Genomic DNA, 19,705 nt, shown 5'->3' with positions numbered 1-19,705 from the left:
TTAAGGCCAGTGAAAGTAGATTTCAGTGCAAGTTCTCATTCAAGCAACAGAATAAGAATCTCCCCTAGAGTAAGGTTGCTCTAATTAAAGGAGTCAGCAAACTTTTTCAGCAGAGGGCTGGTCCACTGTCTCTCAGACCTTGGGGGGGGGGCGGATGATATTTTTTTTGGGGGGGGAATGAATGAATTCCTATGCCCCACAAATAACCCAGAGATTCATTTTAAATAAAACATTCTACTCATGTACAAACACGCTGATTCCCGGACCGTCCGCGGGCCGGATTTAGAAGGTGATTGGGCCGAATCCGGCCCCCGGGCCTTAGTTTGCCTACCCATGCTCCAATGACAGTATGCTTTGTGAAATGGAAAATGTCAAGGAATAAGTATCTAGCTAAAGGGGTCCTGTGAGGGTTAAGTAGGATTTTCAAACCCTCTTGTATGCGGCAGCTGGATTGGTGACTGGGAGTCGCCTCTGAGACCATATAACACCGGTCCTGAAAGATCTTCATTGGCTCCCAGTATGTTTCCGAGCACAATTCAAAGTGTTGGTACTAACCTTTAAAGCCCTAAATGGCTTCGGCCCACCCCCATCGTTCAGCACTGAGGTCCAGCTCCAAGGGCCTTTTGGTGGTTCCCTCCCTATGATAAGTGAGGTTGTAGAATGGTGTCTGAAACAAGACAGTATCTCATTGATCCTTTACAATAACCCTATAAGGTAGACCAGTAAAATTAGCACTGTGCTACAGTTGTCTAAGAGTGATTCACTTACAGTTTTTATGTTTTTGCCTTTCTGTTAAATGTTCAAAGTCATTCTGCTAGTTTCTTTGTAGCCAACTCCCGGTTCCTCTTGTGAAACAAGCCAGGACCAGTATACAAAGAACAGCCTGGGGCCTTGAGTTTTGCTTTGGTGACAATTTCTGTTTATCTTTTCTTCTTCTTGCAGGTAACCCCTGGCAGCAAAGCTGCAGCTGCCAATTTATGCATTGGAGATGTTATCATGTCCATTGATGGGGAAGATACAGAAAGCATGACTCACCTAGAAGCACAGAACAAAATCAAGGGCTGCATAGATGAAATAATTCTGACTGTGGGCAGGTAAAGTAGCAGTTGGATTGGAGGAATGAAATCTGCCTGACTCAAGTATCCAATGAGCATATATCACAGCTATGGTTGGTTTACTGTAGGAGGAAAAATATGAATCCCTCTGACCCAGGGCTTAACTCCCTCTCCAGCAGGAAAGAACTCCCAGTAGCAGAGTTTAAACTCACAAAGGTGTTAGGAATGTAAGTTGTTAGACCCTTTTATCCCATTTAGTTGCATACAGCACTCCTCTCTTTCTGCCCCTCTTGCAGTGAACAAAGCACACACGGTTAAGTAAGTTTAAAATGCTTTACTTACAAAACATTCCAAAGGTCAGATTCATGCATTTATCCAAGCAGCGGCAAGGAGAGCACAGGTAGAAAATACAGCAAGATAGCTTCAAACACATGCTCTAAGCTTGGAGTTGCTTAGGCATGTCTTCCTCTGGTCAGTTACATGGCACGGAGAGAGTGAGACTTCACTTCATCTCTCATCAGAGAAGAGGGATCATGGCCTAGCTGAGTCTAGGAAACTAGCTCTTTTGTTTTAACCCTTTCATGCACTAACTAGCACTCGCACATAGTTCTGTTTGACTGCAATTTCTCACATTTACGAGCTTCAGCTATTCCCTGACAATGGTAGCCTGGACACAATATTTCATGCTGCGATTAATCTCCTGTTGGATTACTGCGATGTGCTCTACATAGGGCTGCTTTTGAGGATGATGCAACATTGCAGTGTACAGTGGTGCCCCACAAGACGAATGCCTCGCAAGACGAAAAACCCGCAAGACGAAAGGGTTTTTCGGTTTTTGCGTCGCTTCGCTAGAGGATTTTCCCTATGGGCTTGCTTCGCAAGAAGAAAGCCCATAGGGAAATCTCCAGGGACCTCTTTTAAATGCTGGCGGTGGGGAGCAAAGCCTTTCCCCCCCCCCTCCGGACTTCAGAAGAGGTCCAGGAAGGCCGGCGGGGGCCGAAAGGCTTTGCTCCCCACCGCCAGCATTTTAAAAGCGGTCCGGGATAGCAGGGAAGCGCTTCCCGCTATCCTGGACGGCTTTCGAAGGCAGGCGGGGGGGGGAGCAAAGACTTTTGCCCCATGCCGGCCTTCAGAAGAGGTCCTCGACCTCTTCTGAAGGCCGGCGGGGGGCAAAAGTCTTTGCTCCCCCCTGCCTGCCTTCCCGGGAGAGCGGAAAAACGCTCTGCGATTCTCCGCTCTCCCCGACGGCTTTTGAAGGCAGGCGGGGGGGAGCAAAGACTTTTGCCCCCCGCCAGCCTTCAGAAGAGGTCCAGGACCTCTTCTGAAGGCTGGCGCGGGGCAAAAGTCTTTGTCCCCCCTGCCTGCCTTCCCGGGGGCTTTTAAATCGCCCCGGGACAGCGGAGAATGTCCTGGGGTTTTTTAAAATGCTGGCGGGCAGCAGCGCTGCCGCCCGCCAACACTTTAAAATCGCCCCGGGACAGCGGAAGACAGCCATGCCTCATATTCTAATAGAGGTTTCACTATTCCCTGCCACGGATTCTTTGCACAGAGGGTGAGCTAGACCGCTTTGAACAAATAAAGTACATGGCAAGGTGTACATTTCCCCAGCTCTGCTCCTGCTTCCTGCACAACATAGGAAGATCTGAAAGGGGCCTGCAATCGTGTTTGGTTGAATGTGCTTATACAGGGGTACCTTGGGTTAAGTACTTAATTTGTTCTGGAGGTCTGATTTTAATCTGAAACTGTTCTTAACCTGAAGCACCACTTTAGCTAATGGGGCCTCCTGCTGCCACCGCGCCACCACTGCACGATTTCTGTTCTCATCCTGAAGCAAAGTTCTTAACCTGAGGTACTATTTCTGGGTTAGCGGAGTCTGTAACCTGACGCGTATGTAACACGAGGTACCACTGTAAAGCTCTTTTGGAATTTATTGCTCGATGCAAGAAGGCTGGGGTTGGTGGGGAGGGAGAGAGTTCATTTCCTCACACCCTTAAAGGTAAAGGACCCCTGGATGCTTAAGTCCATTCAAAGGCAACTATGGGGTTGGGGCGCTCATCTCGCTTTTCAGGCCGAGGGAGCCGGCGTTTCTCCACAGACAGCTTTCCAGGTCATGTGGCCAGCATGACTAAACTGCTTCTGGCGCAACAGAACACTGTGACGTAAGCCAGAGCGCACGGAAACGCTGTTTATCTTCCCACTGCAGTGGTACCTATTTATCTACTTGCACTGGTGTGCTTTTGAACTGCTAGATTGGAAGGAACTGGGGCAGAGCAACGGGAGCTCACTCCGTCGCAAGGATTCGAACCGCCGACCTTCCGATCGGCAAGCCCAAGAGGCTCAGTGGTTTAGACCACAGCGCCACTCATGCCACGCACTGCATGCACTACACACTTAGTGCCTGGCTGGGCACAGGGGGCGAATAAAACTTGTTGGCGGTGAGCCAGCGTAGTGTAGTGGTTAAGAGCGGTAGTCTCGTTATCTGGGGAACCGGGTTCGCGTCTCCGCTCCTCCACATGCAGCTGCTGGGTGACCTTGGGCTGGTCACACTTCTCTGAAGTCTCTCAGCCCCACTCACCTCACAGAGTGTTTGTTGTGGGGGAGGAAGGGAAAGGAGATTGTTAGCTGGTTTGAGACTCCTTAAGGGGAGTGAAAGGCAGGATATCAAGTCCAAACTCCTCCTCCTCCTCCGCCATGCCAGCCGAACCTTTGCTGCCGCTGCCACCGGGCAGGTGGGGGGCACAGAAGGTTCAAGGGCCCAGCCAGCCTTGGTGGCTATTCAGCGGCAAGGCCAGGCCCCAGAGGCCCCCAGCATTAGGGAGGGCAGGGATCCCAAATCATCCGGCCCCCCAGCCCTCTCCACTCTACGCCTCTGGTGTGGGCTGAAATTTAACGGTAATGGACTTCTGTGTTGCAGCAAAAGCAGCAAGTGTCTGCTGTATTTTCTCATGTCAGGGCTAGGAGTTTCTCAGCAGTTCCTTCCATCCAGGGGGGGAGCGCTTCCGGTTGGTTCATCATGGACTCTCCTCTTCCTTTCTTCCTTCCAAAGCCCCTCTCCTCTTCTCCGGCTTCTGTGCCAGCTCCTGCCTGCTGTTTGGCTATCCATTCCTTTCCTGGTAGGAGATTTATGTGAAGGTTTCATATTCTGCCAGATCAGCTCAGAAGAGTTAGGTTCATGGTCCAAGAACGTCTTTCTCCCTCCCTTCCCCTCCTCTTTTTTTTTTTTTGGAATGGAGATGAGCATTTATTGTGCAAGATTATGCAACTCTTGGGCTAATATATAACCACGAGTAATCAGAAAAACTATTGTGGGGTGGGAGGAACTGCAGATACTTTTTTTGCGTGAACTCTTTTAATGTCGTTGTAAATAGTTGCACAACACTTCTGTTGTTCCTCTCTTCCCTCCCAAAGCTTTGGAACAAACACCGTGAATTTCTGTGTCAAAGTTAGTTTTATTGTTGCAGAATCACTTCCAAGAAGTGGAGCTGGCAGCGTATCCTCTTCATTCAATTGCCAGCGGCACAGAAAAGCCGAATTTAAGTCACAAACTTGTCCAAGTAGTGAAGCAACCACCCAGACAGGGACCAAAATGTGCTACATTAACAAAAGCCTGTGACTAAGGGTCTATTGAATTAGCTCAAAGGGGGAGAGCAAAACAAGGAACTCGACTCCAAAAAATAGAGGGAGGTGGATATACTCCAGGAATGCCACACATTCTCTTGACTCACTCCAGCCCTGTCATTTTCCTGAGAATTCCCTCAACCCTGAGAAACGTCTGTGTCGTTCAACCTAGTCTGGCACGCTGCGTATGCATGTCTGTCTATATATGGACATTCAAACGGACGGGCTGCTTCTCGAAGGTTTAATTATTATTGATGGCTATTGGCAAAGTGTGTTTGCACTGGAATGTTGTGTATGGGATATTTCAGAGAGCTGGCTTCTTCAGAAGAACAGATGCTAAACTTTAGAGAGCGGCTTTCCCGCAAAATCCAGCCTTTCTTAACCTGTTGCTAGACTACAACTCCCATTATCCCTGACGGCTAGCCCTTCTCACTAGGGATGATGGGAGTTGTAGTGCAGCAACACCTAGGGACCCACGGCTGAGAAAGCTTGCCCAGCGATCGAAGCCTTGACTTGCTCTCCCCTTCTAAAAAGGGTCCATTTTAGAGCCAGTTACCTGTTGAGTCTCCAGCCAGCCTCACTGCGATTTGCGTTTACTGAGCTGCGTTTTCAAGCTATGCCCTCCGCCGTCCTGGACGGGTGAGACAACAGGGTGCCGTATAAAGGCAGACTCTGTATATGTGGTCTCCCTTAAGTGCTCAGCTGAGGTAAGGAAATCTAGCAGACGCCACTAGCAGAGGGACTCAGGAGTGGTGGTGGTTTCAGCAGCGATATACCGCTGTGTGAAGCCGACATCATGGTCTGCTCCTCCTCCTAATAATAATAATTATTATTATTTGTACCCCGCCCATCTGACTGGGTTGCCCCAGCCACTCTGGGTGGCTTCCAACAAATAAAAAAGCATAATGTGGAAGTATAGCAGCAAAGGTCATTTAGTAAGTAACCTAAAGGTTAATTTTATTGTCAGACAGCCAACCGAGAGGGTTTTGGTGATTGAAGTGTTGCCTAGCAACCAGTCAGAGGGGCATGATCCATCTCAGGTAGCACATGCTTTGATTGGCTATGTAGCTGTCGAGAGTTTTCCTCTGTATGTTTAGTTGAATGTCTCCTTGCTATAGACAAGGCCTGCCCCCCAAAAGGCAAAAGCTCTCTTGTTTGCTTCTCCTCAAATTATACACTGTATTTCATTCAATTTCTGCATTGTAGTGTTAACCAGACTTTTCTCTCAGAACTCCATCTGCATGCTGGTCCTGGGCGATATATTGACCTATACATTGGACCCAGGGGGCGATTTCTCACCCTACTGCCCATATAGGAATGATGTATCTCCCCGGCAGAGTAGCTCCTATGACTTCTTAGCAATGTAAGCATTCCAGTGACTCGCAACGTTGCCCTTTTTGCTCTGGCGGCCAAAAAGATGAGAAAGAAGCCCCTGGACAATATAGCATTGAACTGGGAGACGCCCGCATCTAGACACTATGATTTGTGGCGCAGCAAAATCTCTTTGTTGTTGTTTAGTCGTGTCCGACTCTTTTTGACTCCCTGGATCAGAGCATGCCAGGCACTCCTGTCTTCCACTGCCTCCCACAGTTTGGTCAAACTCATGCTGATAGCTTCGAGAACACTGTCCAACCATCTCGTCCTCTGTGATCCCCTTCTCCTTCTGCCCGCCATCTTTCCCAACATCAGGGTCTTTTCCAGGGAGTCTTCTCTTCTCATGAGGTGGCCAAAGTCTTGGAGCCTCAGCTTCAGGATCTGTCCTTCCAGTGAGCACTCAGGGCTGATTTCCTTCAGAATGGATAAAATCTCTTTATGTGTATTTATTTTTGATTCAGATTTGTCATGGCCAGTGGCTAGTACAATAAAGTTATTGGAATTGAGAAAACCTGCCCGAACTTGACAGGAGAAAGCAAGGAGAAATACCTTGAGGCAGTCGGGCAGCATTCCCCGTTCTGTCGTGGAGCATGTCCAAAACCCAGTTGAAACGCAGCCCCTACTTTTCCCAAATCAACATTCACAATGTGGACCAAAAGCATCACCCAGCTCACTGACAGGGTGAAACCAGCATGTTACTTTGGAAGCTTGTTTTGCATCAGTGGTGGTGGAGATAGTTGGTGCCATGGCCCTGGGCGCAAAATGCTGAGGGGGCGCAACTGTGCAGGTTCCAGCTTCTACAGGGACCCCTGCCCCACTGAAGGTGGCATAGCGACCTGTTGGGGGGGCTGCCACCCTGGTGGTAAAAAGGTAAAGGACCCCTGGACGGTTAAATCCAGTCAAAGGTGGCGATGGGGTTGCGGTGCTCATCTCGCTTTACTGGCCGAGGGAGCCAGCGTTTGTCCACAAACAGCTTTCCGAGTCATGTGGCCAGTAGGACCAAACCGCTTCTGGTGCAACACGACACTGTGACGTAAGCCATAGCGCACGGAAACACTGTTTATCTTCCCACTGCAGTGGTACCTATTTATCTACTTGCACTGGTGTGCTTTCGAACTGCGAGGTTGGCAGGAGCTGGGACAGAGCAATGGGGACTCACCCCGTCGTGGGGATTTGAACCGCCAGCCTTCCGATTGGCAAGCCCAAGAGGCTCAGTGGTTTAGACCACAGCACTACCCTGGTGGACTCCCTCTCCAGCTCCCATCCTTCCCTGCCTGCCTGACATCTTATCTACACTGCTTTAACTCGGAACCCCCAAATCCTGGTCCCCCTCAAACTCCTTCCATGGTAACTGTATTAAAAGAGGGCAACCTACTCTCTTGTCATAGAGGACTTTTTGTTTTGAGCAAGTGAAGCATTTTGCCCCAGCTGCTCGCAGGGGACAAAATCCTTGCAGCCGTAAGAGTGCAAACATCAGACATTTTGCTTCCTTGTTTGGATAACTTCAAGTACAGATGGAAAGCGGAGCCAAGAGCGACTTTGTCCTTTCCATTTTTATCCCCTGAACAAGTCTGCATGGATGCCAGCCTCTGTAAAAAAAGCAACCCCCCCCCGTCAACTCTGCATCTGTTATTGTGTTCCTTAAATATAAAGGCTGACTTGATTCGAATGCCACAGGCTTTCTCATTCAGAGAAAAATAGCTTTGTAACCACCAAGGAAGCTTTTTATTAGGTTGACGAAATTCAAAGGATGGCGGTGAACTGGAGCAACTGTGTGGAAGAGGGAATTTTGACCAGTGAGCGCTGCGTCAGCTGAAATTCCCTCTTCTCATAGTGAATTAGAAATATGACACACCTGTTGTTCCTTGCTTTATCTGATATTCTAAGTTAGTTGCACCACACCTGACTCTCAGAATTGGTCTAGCCTTTTAGTTCTTCAGAAGGCTGGATTAAGAAATGGCTGAGAAGGCTACAAGCCTCATCATCTAATTTTCAAGAGCCAGTTATTTTTGGGGAACCGTCACCAGGAAGAAATAGAGAACAGCAAACCTGATCTTCTCAGGTGGGCAAAAAGGTCACCATAATCTTGTCTCGGCAGGTTTCAATGGCAAACTTGCTGGATTCTTGGCCATGTTCAAATTTATATGGCAATTAGCTGCAGCTGGAATACTTTCCCCTCTTCAAACTTTGACTTTCAGTGCTGCTGAAAGCATCTCCCAAAACCTTTTACTTCTGTGCAACCATCATGAGAAGTAGGAAAATTACTTTAAGAGATAAAGTAGAGGTTCTCGAGGGATTTATTGTTATTATTTACTCGAAACATGTCTGACACCAGCAACCCTGCCGAGAAAACTGATTTTTAATGTGCGGTGGTTAAAGCTATTGCTCTAGACTGTCTGCTAAAACATTCCTCTGGCATTTAAGTTTGTTCGGATGCCAGCCACCTGACTTTCGCAAGCACTGGGTGCTCACGAACGCCAGTGAAGTAACTGGGAACTGCAGCTGTTTTGCTCTTGTTGTTTTTTTTTTTTGAAAGGCAGCTGTTTTATATTTTAGGGAGCTAAGTTTAGCCTGCAAATTTGGAATGCTGGTCTTTAAATGGAAGGTGAGAGCTCGCTTCATTCCTCGCTCATTCCATCGCCATGATCGAGAGCCTGGGAATCTCCTACTCAGTGGAATGCCCCGCTTTGTAATGTTTGTGCACGCCAAAAATGTTTTAGTTTGCCGTGAGTTTGGGCCAAGTGACCCAGCTCCCCGAAAATGCATTGGTGGGCTGGCGCTGATGCAACTTCTCAGCCTCTAAATCATCTTGCTCATTTAATAATAATAATAATAATAATAATAATAATAATAATAATAATAATAATAATAATTTGTTATTTATACCCCGCTCATCTGGCTGAGCTTCCCCAGCCACTCTGGGCGGCTCCCAATCAAATGTTAAAAACAGTACAGCATTAAACATTAAAAACTTCCCTGAACAGGGCTGCCTTCAGATGTCTTTTAAAGATAGGATAGCTGCTTATTTCCTTCACATCTGAAGGGAGGGTGTTCCACAGGGTGGGTGCCACTACCGAGAAGGCCCTCTGTCTGGTTCCCTGTAACATCACTCCTCGCAATGAGGGAACCGCCAGAAGGCCCTTGGTGCTGGATCTCAGTGTCTGGGCTGAACGATGGGGGTGGAGACGCTCCTTCAGGTATAAAGGACCGAGGCCTGTATACCTCTTCTCCCCTTCCGTCCCTGGTCAGGGTTAACCAGGGCACATCATGGAGAAATGGGTCAATATCTCTGACTTGCATGAATTTCATCCTGAAAGGAAGCTGTGCAGTTGAGATTATGCCCCTCGGCGTTTATGTGGCACACGCTCTTATTCCGTAGGAGGTCAAAAGAACATTTCTAATTACTGATAATAGGGTTGCAAAGCTCATTGTGGTCGGCAGGCCGCTCCCTTTTTAAAAATAAATTTCTGACAAGTCCAGGCGAGGACTATTTATGTTTCCCCGAATAAGGGAATGCGTAGCATGCCACTTGGTGCATTCTTCTTGCCAGAAACTGCTCCAAAGTATCTTAACTGAAGTGGTTCATTCCTGAATTGCAGGGTGTTGGGATAGGTGACCCATTGGGTCCCGTCCAACTCCACAATTTTAAGATTCTTTCGTTTCTGTCTCTGAATTTAAAGTTGCAGTGGAGGGAATAATGTCCCTTAAGGAAGGAATTCTGCTGTTAACAGTGGATAAGATTAGTCAGTGTGGTGTAGTGGCCACAGTGGTCCACACAATGGTCACCTCCAGGCTTCATTATTGTAACTCACTGCCCTTGAGGCTGACCCAGAAACTCCAGCGGGTGCAAAATGCCGCGGCGAGGCTCCTTACGGGGTCCTTGCCGCGGGATCACATTCATCCAGTGCTTTACCAGCTGCACTGGCTCCCTGTGGAGTACAGGGTCAGGTTTAAGGTTTTGACCTTTAAAGCCCAATGCGGCCTAGGACCCATGTACCTACGGGACTGCCTCTCCTGGTATGCCCCGCGGAGGACCTTAAGGTCCACAAATGACAACACTTTGGAGGTCCCAAGTCACAAGGTGGTTAGATTGGTCTAAACTAGGGCCAGGGTCTTTTCAGTACTGGCCCCAACTTGGTGGAACGCTCTGTCACAAGAGACTAGGGTCCTGCGGGACTTGACATCTTTCCACATGGCCTGCAAGACGGAGCTGTTCCGCCTGGCCTTTGGTTTGGACTCAGTCCGACCCTTATGTTTCCCTCCCCTTATGGTTTTGATCTATGGGCTACTATTAAAATGAGGCTGCATTTTAAATTGTATTTTAACCTGTATTTTTAATTGGGGTTTATAGATGATGATAGATAGATAGATAGATAGATAGATAGATAGATAGTAATTTTACTGGTGTTAGCCACCCTGAGCCCAGCTCTGGCCGGGGAGGGCGGGATATATTATTATTATAATTATTATTAGGGGTTAGAGAGCTGCACTAGGACCTCCGGAGACCAGGGTTTGGATCTCTGCTCAGCCATGAAGCTCACTGGGCAACCTTGGGGCAGTCACTGCTCTCAGGCAAACCCACCTCATAGGGTTGTAGTGGGGATTAAATGAGGAGGAGGAGAACTATGTACACCAGAGGTTTTCAACCTTTTTGCCTCCATGTCTCCCTTGACTAACTACAGTGCTACCTCGGGTTACAGACGCTTCAGGTTACAGACTCCGCTAACCCAGAAATATTACCTCAGATTAAGAACTTTGCTTCAGGATGAGAACAGAAATTGTGCGGCGGCAGCAGGAGGCCCTGTTAGCTAAAGTGGTACCTCAGGTTAAGAACAGTTTCAGGTTAAGAACGGACCTCCGGAACGAATTAAGTTCTTAACCCGAGGTACCACTGTACATTGGGGCTCAGGAGCCCAGTTATGCTACCCCTTTCCTGCAGAGCTGGCAGCCCCTCACCCCTTTTCGAATGCCCTTCCTTGTGGGGGGTTCCCTCAGCCTCTTCTCCCCTCTGCTTGGGGTCCTCTGGGCAGCTGCAGCTGCCACCCCCCCTGCCCCAAAAAGAGGTGCCTCCTCACACTGCCCCTCAAGGGCCTGGGAAGCACCCCCTGTCCAGCCCCAGAGGCACCATTCGCCAGGGGAGCTCATAGCTGGGGCTGCTGCAACAAACAGCTGTGCAAGCCTTTGGGAGGCAGAGACGCAAGAGGGCATCTGAGGAGGGAGGGAAGGGAAGAGGGACAGAGGCCAGTGTTGCCCACGGCACCCCTGACCACCATTCAAGGCACCCGAGGGTGCCAGGGAACACTGGTTATAAACCACTGACGTACACCACCTGGAGCTCCGTGGAGGAAAGATGGGATTGAAACGTAATAAACAAACAAGCAAAAAGGCCCTCTTCAGAGTTATTTGTAGAGAAACAAAAAACATATTTGCATACAGTGGTACCTAGGGTTACATACGCTTCAGGTTATATACGCTTCAGGTTACAGACTCCGCTTACCCAGAAATAGTACCTCGGGTTAAGAACTTTGCTTCAGGATGAGAACAGAAATTGTGCTCTGGCGGTGCGGTGGCAGCAGGAGGCCCCATTAGCTAAAGTGGTGCTTCAGGTTAAGAACAGTTTCAGGTTAAGAACAGACCTCCGGAATGAATTAAGTACTTAACCCGAGGTACCACTGTTCTTGGATCTGCGATGGAATGAGGAATATTGGAAAAATTCACATCCATGATCCTGAAATGGACCAGTGACTGCCTCTTCCCTTAATTTACCTTGCAAGGTTGTTATTAAGGGAATAATGGCCCACAGTTCCTTGAGGAAATCTGGCATATAAATAAATAGATTGCATAAAACTGCTGGTGCAATTCTTGCTAAGTTAAATTTCCCACTCTTAAAGTGAGCCTTGGAGATGGTGGAGTAAAGAATTTCAATAGGAATCTTACTTAATTCTGGAGACTTCGACATTTCCCAGACACACAGAATGTCTGCTGTGACCTTGCTGCGTCTACTCCTGAAAAAAGTTTGAAAGCAAACCCCCCCCCCCAAACCCTGGATTTGGGGGAATTCCAAATTTATTTATTTTTTATAATTTATTTTTATTAAATTTAACATATAAATTATAAAATGTACCTCAAAACTTATCAATTAAACAATCTTTTTGGACTTCCTTCAACACCTCTGATGATCCACCGTTTTAACCACTTCTTATGCATTTCTTAACTTTATATTGCCTTTACATCTCTTAACAAATCATCCTTCCCCCTTGTCAATTTTTACAATACTTCTAATAATACTACTCACAAAACTTCTTACAACCCTACAAATGTCATCTGTTCTTCACAATTACTTTTCAAATAGTCCGTAAAATTACTCCAGTCTTCCGTGAATTTCTGGTCTCACTGGTTTTGAATCCTTCCTGTTAGTTTATCTAGTTCTGCATAGTCCATTAACTTCATCCTCCATTCTTCAATCAACAGCAACTCTTCTTGCTTCCATTTTTGGGCCAATAATATTCTTGCTGCTGTGGGGGAATTCCAAATTATGGAATTGTGTGGAGCAAGATAAACGTCTTGAAACTACAAAATACTGTAACAAATGTGGAGAATTCTAGCGTTAACCACCAGACACTCTACTTTGCAGAACTGAATCAAAAATATGGTCGCCACTGGTTACGGAGGAAGGGAAAACCAATCCATACAAGATGAACCTGGCATCCCAGCCACAGGTGAGTAACATGAAGGAGGCTGTTTCTTTTCCGCCAGACTGTGCCCACTGCAGGTATGGATTGAACCGTGTTGACGCAGCATAAATGACACTCTCATAGCTGCTGCTTGTGTTTTATTCTAAAGGTACAGGCGCACTGTGTGTCACATGTTTGGCATAACACATGCATGCCCAGTATAGGCTGAGGAGAAAAGTTAGTTGTGGAGGGTGGAGGAAAGAGTTTTGTGAATCCATATACAGTTGTACATTAAATCTCAAACGCCTTGGCTCCCGAAAAAAATGGCTCCCAAACAATCGAAACCCAGAAGTGAGTGTTCCAGTTTTTGAACAATTTTTGGAAGCCGAATGTCCATCGTGGCTTCCGATTGGCTGCAGGAGCTTCCTGTAGCCAATCAGAAGCCATGCTTTGGTCTCTGAACGTTTTAGAAGTCAAGCGTATTTCTGGAACGGATTTCGTTTGACTTGCAAGGTACGGCTGTAGATGTTTTTTGATTTGGCCATCGGGAATTGCATTTGGGCGGGAATTCCTTTAATGTATAGGAAAATCCCATATCAGAAGTGGTGTTTTGGGCAATTTCAGGGGGGAGAAAAAGCTATAAAACCTCATTATTTTTTTGCAATTTGCACAACAACATTGCCCCCTTCCCTCCCAAGAAAGCTCAACAACTTTGCCTTAAAAAGCTCAATAACATTTCTCACCAGGTTTTCACTCTATGAAATATGGAAAGCCTAATCAAAACAGTAGGCTCTTCCAGGCAGGGCCACGCTCCGTAATTTAGCCTCTAGAAAAGTGGTTGGCAGGACATACAGCACTAGGAAGTAATCCATCACACAATACTTAATTAAGTTGAGGTTTCTCTCCACTAGATTTTAGTGATGACCAGTAACATAATATATCGGGCAGCAGGAGATTGTGGGGAGGATGAAGTTCTGCATCTGATCAGTGCAGAATTGTGGAATTTAGATTCACGTGAGAATACATGATTGTGAATTTGGGTGTTTGGGTGGCTTCTCTCAATGTCAGCCACAAACACTTCCTGTTGGCCTCATCCGCTACTGGCATGCAGTAATTGGAGCAAAGCCCTAGGGTTCAGAAAGGTCCTCTAGCCCAACCCCCTGGGCCGCAATCGGAGAAGGGGGTGTGATACCTTCACCCGGGGCATGTGGCCTTTTGGGGGGGGGTTCCCCACCTCTGCAACACCCTACCAGGAACTCGTAGGCACGAAGCTGTCTTCTGCACATGAGCGCGACACCCACCTCGGAATGGCTGCGCCATTCTTAAGTACCGTATTTTTTGCTCTATAAGACGCACTTTTTCCCCTTCAAAAATTAAGGGGAAATGTGTGTGCGTCTTATGGAGCGAATGCCGGCTCCTTGGCTTCAGCAATAGCAACGCGAAGCCTCCGAAGCGCAGAGGGAGAGCTCCCCCCGTGCTCTGGAGGCTTCGTGTTGCTTTCGCTGAAGCCGCCTGAAGCCCCCGGAGCGCAGCGGGAACTCCCACTGCACACCAGGGGCTTCAGGCAGCTATCCACAAGCCTTCGGAAATGGAAGGGGCTCCGAGAATTCCCCTCCCCCGTTCTCCCCTTCCTATGGTCCGGTGCGTCCTATGGTCCGGTGCACCTATAGAACGGAAAATATGGTAATAATAATAATTTATTTATACCCCGCCCACCTGGCTGGGTTTCCCCAGCCACTCTGGGCAGCTTCCAACAGAATATTAAAACACAATAGTGATCGAAAATGGAAGACAATATTTCATGATTCGTTCATTTACCAATTATGCGAATACATTTTTCGTTAATCTGTGATGATTTGCCTGTACGAAAGGGCTGCAGTGCAAACTCAAACACATGCGAGAAAGCTAAAAGAATCTGACGTCACTAGATTCTCATTTAGTAATTGCAGTTGTTTCAGCAGCAATATGAAAGGCCGAGTATATTTAGTTAAGAGTTAAGAGACTGAATTTCTAAACACAGCAAAATTTTAAGAAAAGCTGTACAAATAGTTCTTTAATGGATTATGCTTGGAACACACTTTGAACTTGAGTACAAAGTTAAGTGCAAAGTTTTCTGGTCGGATTGAAGTGTGGCGGAGAAACACACGGAACTGCAGGATTTGTCAACGAAACTGCGAGATTGCTGTGGGTGGCGGCTAATGCCGTGTGAATGCGCCTTCAATGTGCTGGATGGTGGAGTGAGCCATCGTGCGAACATACATCTTTTTGTGCGTGTGCGCCCTGCATCTTAATGAAAGGAAATTCAGAAAATAGTATTGAGCTGCTTGCCCCAGGGTAAATCGTCGAGTCCCTTTCCGTACCTCTGCCCTTCCCCAGAGCCATACATTCCTTTGCCAGACTGATGTCATGGCTGCGTTAAAACAGGCCACCGATTGTCCTGAGGCTTTTTCCTTTAAAACGCTCCCTGTCACATCCTCTGGGGTTGAGGTCATTGCGGCTGTTTTGTTTAGCTATTCCCATAGAAACCGGGGAATGGAAGGCTGTAGAAACTGGGTGTGTGCTTTGACATTTGATAAGACCGCAGTAGACATCGCGCCAAGACCTCTGAGTCAAGAGGTGAACGGCATAGCAGTTTCCTGTTTGAAATGCCCGGTGGCCTCATCTGGCTTCATATTCGTCATTGTTCCTGAATCGTTTTGTCTTTTGCATCGATGTAAATACTTGGTAAACACAGAAAAGGAAACTGGAAAGCTAATCAGGCAGGTTTTCGCTCCCCACCCAAGAAGAAGAAGCTGGGTTAACCTTTCGCATTTTCACTCAGATTTCAGAGCATTTAAAATTTCCCAACCAGATGCCGTTTGGAAGACAAAATTGAGACACTGCCATGGCCGCCTTTAATTTTCCTTTCTTTTTTTTCTTTCAATCTCTTATCTCTGCGTCTCCTTTTTTTTAAAAAAATGAGCTGCGAATATTTGGGACTATGAGGAGGTCAGACCAATTGCTACAGGTGTTGGGAAAACCAGATTTGCGCTTGGGTACAGCAACAGATAGGGACGTGGGTGGCGCTGTGGGTTAAACCACAGAGCCTAGGACTTGCCGATCAGAAGGTCGGCGGTTTGAATCCCCGTGACGGGGTGAGTTCCCGTTGCTCGGTCCCTGCTCCTGCCAACCTAGCAGTTTGAAAGCACGTCAAAGTGCAAGTAGATAAATAGGTACTGCTCCAGCGGGAAGGTAAACGACGTTTCAGTGCGCTGCTCGGGTTCACCAGAAGCGGCTTAGTGATGCTGGCCACATGACCCGGAAGCTGTACGCTGCAAAGCAGGCAGATACATTTTGGGCTGTGACCTTTGCACATCTTCTGGTCCCGAGATTGCGGGGTGGTACAAAGCTATTTTGGCACCTGTTTCCACCGCGTCATTTTCCCCTTGCACAGTGTATGACAAAGGCGGCAAAAGGTCTCAGAGACAAAGGTCACAGACAGGACACCGCAGACTACTGAGACCGCAAAAGGTTAGACAGAGGCAATGATGTTCAGACAGCCGTGGCTTTGTCTGTGAGGGGGGGGTGTGCTCCGCACCCCAAGGTCACGCGTGCAGGCAGACTGAGGCTGCCTGCGGGTGGGGAGTGTGCTCCCTCCGGACCCCACTCCCCACTCTGCGATCATCCCTACACTAATGTCCATCCCGTATCCAAGTATATTCTACTCCCCTTTGCAGACCGACCTTGTTTTTCGCCGATTCCTTGCACAGCCGAGGGACTGCTGCTTATCACCCGCACGCCCAGCGCATCTGATTGTTCCCTCTGCTCCTTTGCATGCAGGATATAAGGCACATAGGAAGTGCACATAACCGAAGCGCTATGCCTTTCACTGCCGCCACCGCTGCTTCCACCACTGCACCCAAGGTCATCACTGCCCAGTACAATAGCCCAGCGGGCCTCTACTCCTCGGAAAACATACAGACCTTCAACGACGCGGTGGGGTCCAAGTCCGCTCAGGGCGACCAGGAGCCCAGCAAAAAGTAAGTGGCTCCCCAGTTTTGCGCTCGACGGCACCACACCGCACAAGGAAAGCCCTGTTCTCTACTGTAGATGCACGGAGTGATGTATTTATGCTGTGACGCACCTCAAGACTTCTTTTCTTTCAGGTTGGCCACTCGGCTGGCGTGTGCCCGACACACCGGTTCTTCCGACGTGACAAAGAAAAACTAATGACCTTTCTGTTCTTTGATTCCCCAGCTGCCTGTGCCGTTTCAGCGCGCTTTCAGTATGACGTACGAGCCTTTAAAATTGCCTCCCCACTCGCTCAGGTGCTCGTCGCTTCTATTTTGAGAATAATTGTGGCTTTTGGGGATCTTCCCAGCGAAATGGGACGGTCTGGCAGAGGGAGCACAAGTAAAGACTTCTCTTTTCAACGGAAGGTTTTTGTGGTCCTGAAAGTAACATCTTTTTTTTTTTGCGGGGTGAAGGGCTGAGAAACTTTTCTTAGATGTTTAAATCTTCAGGTAAAGGTATCAAACAGATTGCTTCCTTTTCCAACCCCTGAGAGCTTTGCAGCAAACAGAAGTGTACCTTAGAAGTTAGAAGTGACATTTCTGCTGGAGGCATAAATGCTTCTGTGCACCAGTTGTGGTCCACAGGAGGGGAGGGATATCTTGTGCTCGATCTGGTTGGCCATTGTGTGTCCTGGACTAGAATGAGCCTTTGGTCGGATCCAGCAGGCTCTTCTTATGCTTTCAATTGCTAAAAATCACCCTTCCACAGGAGAGGTTTTACATCATCATGGTTCCTGTACACTTCACCATTGCTGGCCCAAGATATTTTGCTTCTTGAAGTGGAACCAAAATGCCCCCTGTCCTGGCTAAGGCTAGGACTTCTTCTTTTTTTAAGTGCAGATGTTTGCATTATTCTGGCAGCAATTCCTGCCTTCATCTACTCATCCCTCATGAAGCGGGTCCCTACATTTTAGTTACAGTGGTACCTCGGTTTTTGAACATCTCGGAAATCGAACATTTTGGTTTTCGAACTGAAAACCCGGAAGGAACTGCTTCGGTTTTTCAAATGCTTTTTGGAAGTCGGACGTTCCACGCCGCTTCCGTATTTAGCTTTCCGGAAGTAAATGCTTCGGTTTTCAAATGTCTTGGAAGTCGAATGGTCTCCTGGAATGGTGGTCCAGCACCGAGGGCCTTCTGGCGGTTCCCTCGCTGCGAAGAGCCAAGTTACAGGGAACCAGGCAGAGGGCCTTCTCGGTAGTGGCACCCGCCCTGTGGAACGCCCTCCCACCAGTGGTACCTGCCCTGTGGAACGCCCTCCCACCAGATGTCAAAACAACTACCAGACTTTTAGAAGGCATCTGAAGGCAGCCCTGTTTAGGGAAGCTTTTAATGCTTAATAGGTTATTGTATTTTAATATTCTGTTTGATGCTGCCCAGAGTGGCTGGGGAAACCCAGCCAGATGGGTAGGGTATAAATAATAAATTATTTTTATTATGTTCGAAAACCAAGGTACCACTGTAATAAGATCCACCAGTAGAATATTGTGTCTGTTCCTGAGTATTGCTTAAGGGCCTCACACCATGACCTGGAAATTATTTTCCCCTAGTGTTTTATGAGATCCAAATAGCCCAAGTCTTATCAGTGTGGTAACTCATCCAGGTGCTCTCTGAGAAGAAATCCCTGTGGAGCAACCTGAAATCAGGTAGATCCCTGGTCCCTTCCTTCCAACATGAGTATATTCTGCTTTGCCAGCCATCTTGACTCCTCTTTGCCTCGCAAATTCCTAATGGATGAAGTGAGTGCTCCCTCCCTGTCTGTTAGTGCATACAAAACTGTCTGTAAAACATGAGTGCATCAATCCACAGTCATTCATATGAAGGGCTCACCTTGACTTCCATTTGTGCTGTGATTTCTACTGTAAAGGTTCAGGATTTCCAGACAGGGACCGAGTAGGGTTTTTGTTTTGTTCCGCCACTTTCCCCGGAATCGGAACAGATGTCAATCAGGTTTGCTGCAGAATGTTCCAATTCAGTGCTAAACGGAGTTTTCCCAGGGAAAAGCAGCAGGACCAGAAAACACACTCGGACCTTTGCTTAGAAATTGCGGCACAAACAGAAGTCTCAATGAGCCCCAAGTTGTTCTGTGATGCATATTGTGCTGGCTCCTTGGCTGTGTGGAACTGTCTAAACCAGGCTTCCATAAACTTGGCCCTCCAGATGTTTTTGGCCTACAACTCCCATGATCCCTAGCTAGCAAGGGATGATGGGAATTGTAGTCTCAAAACATCTGGAGGGCCGAGTTTGAGGAAGCCTGGTCTAAGCAGTCTTTTCCAAACTTGGGTCTCCAGCTGATTTTGGACTACAATTCCCACCATCCCTGACCACTGTTCCTGCTAGTGAGGGATCATGGGAGTTGTAGTCCCAAGAGAGCTGGAGACCCAGGTTTGGGAAACCCTGGTCTAAATGAAGCTGGTTTAGGGTTGCAATTGATGCTGTAATTAATTTATGTCCTTTCTTCCCCACCTCCGTGGCAAATTATCATCCTGAACGTACCCCATCCTTTATAACGCCCTCCTTTTGTGACCAGTCCTTTGTCACCTGCTGGCGGGTTCAAGGCTCCTTTTGCATCAGTCTATAACCCACTCAAGGCCTCTTCCTCCTCTCCTTTGCGAAGGAGGCACAGTACCTCGTCCATCCCAAGCCAAATTCGAGTGGGGCCCGGACAGCTCAAGGAAATTGCTCAGATCTGCCCCAGCAGCCCTGTGGAAGTGGACGTGCCGGGGCTCAAAGTGCGGCACGTACAGTTTAACTCTCCTTTACAGCTCTATTCGCAGAAAAACATCCTGGATTCTTTGCAGGGGCAGATCTCTTACGTTAGCCCTACCTTCCCCAGGTAAATTTGCCTGCCTCACGTGCCGTTGAATTATCATCCCTGCGCACATTCACTTCCCTCATCCTTTTGTGTGCATCCATCGCTCACTCAACACGGTCG

The 19,705-nt window shown here is 47.9% G+C and overlaps 1 protein-coding gene across 2 annotated transcripts in view; it reads left to right on the top strand.

Moving 5' to 3' along the window:
• The window catches only part of PDLIM1 (PDZ and LIM domain 1), a 44,278-nt gene that overhangs the window by 18,354 nt on the left and 6,219 nt on the right, over positions 1-19,705 (top strand). The window contains exons 2-5 of one of the 2 annotated variants that reach the window (XM_081911827.1): positions 943-1,094; positions 12,682-12,766; positions 16,958-17,028; positions 19,301-19,606. In XM_081911827.1, coding sequence (XP_081767953.1) covers positions 943-1,094; positions 12,682-12,766; positions 16,958-17,028; positions 19,301-19,606 — 614 coding nt within the window. Of the gene's footprint in view, positions 1-942; positions 1,095-12,681; positions 12,767-16,540; positions 16,741-16,957; positions 17,029-19,300; positions 19,607-19,705 lie in introns of both variants that reach the window. The other variant, XM_081911828.1, reaches the window with a different exon arrangement.

This window comes from Podarcis melisellensis, assembly GCF_964234715.1.
Source record: "Podarcis melisellensis genome assembly, chromosome: 5".
Lineage (NCBI taxonomy): Eukaryota > Metazoa > Chordata > Lepidosauria > Squamata > Lacertidae > Podarcis > Podarcis melisellensis.
This window is presented reverse-complemented; position numbering and strand designations above follow the sequence as displayed.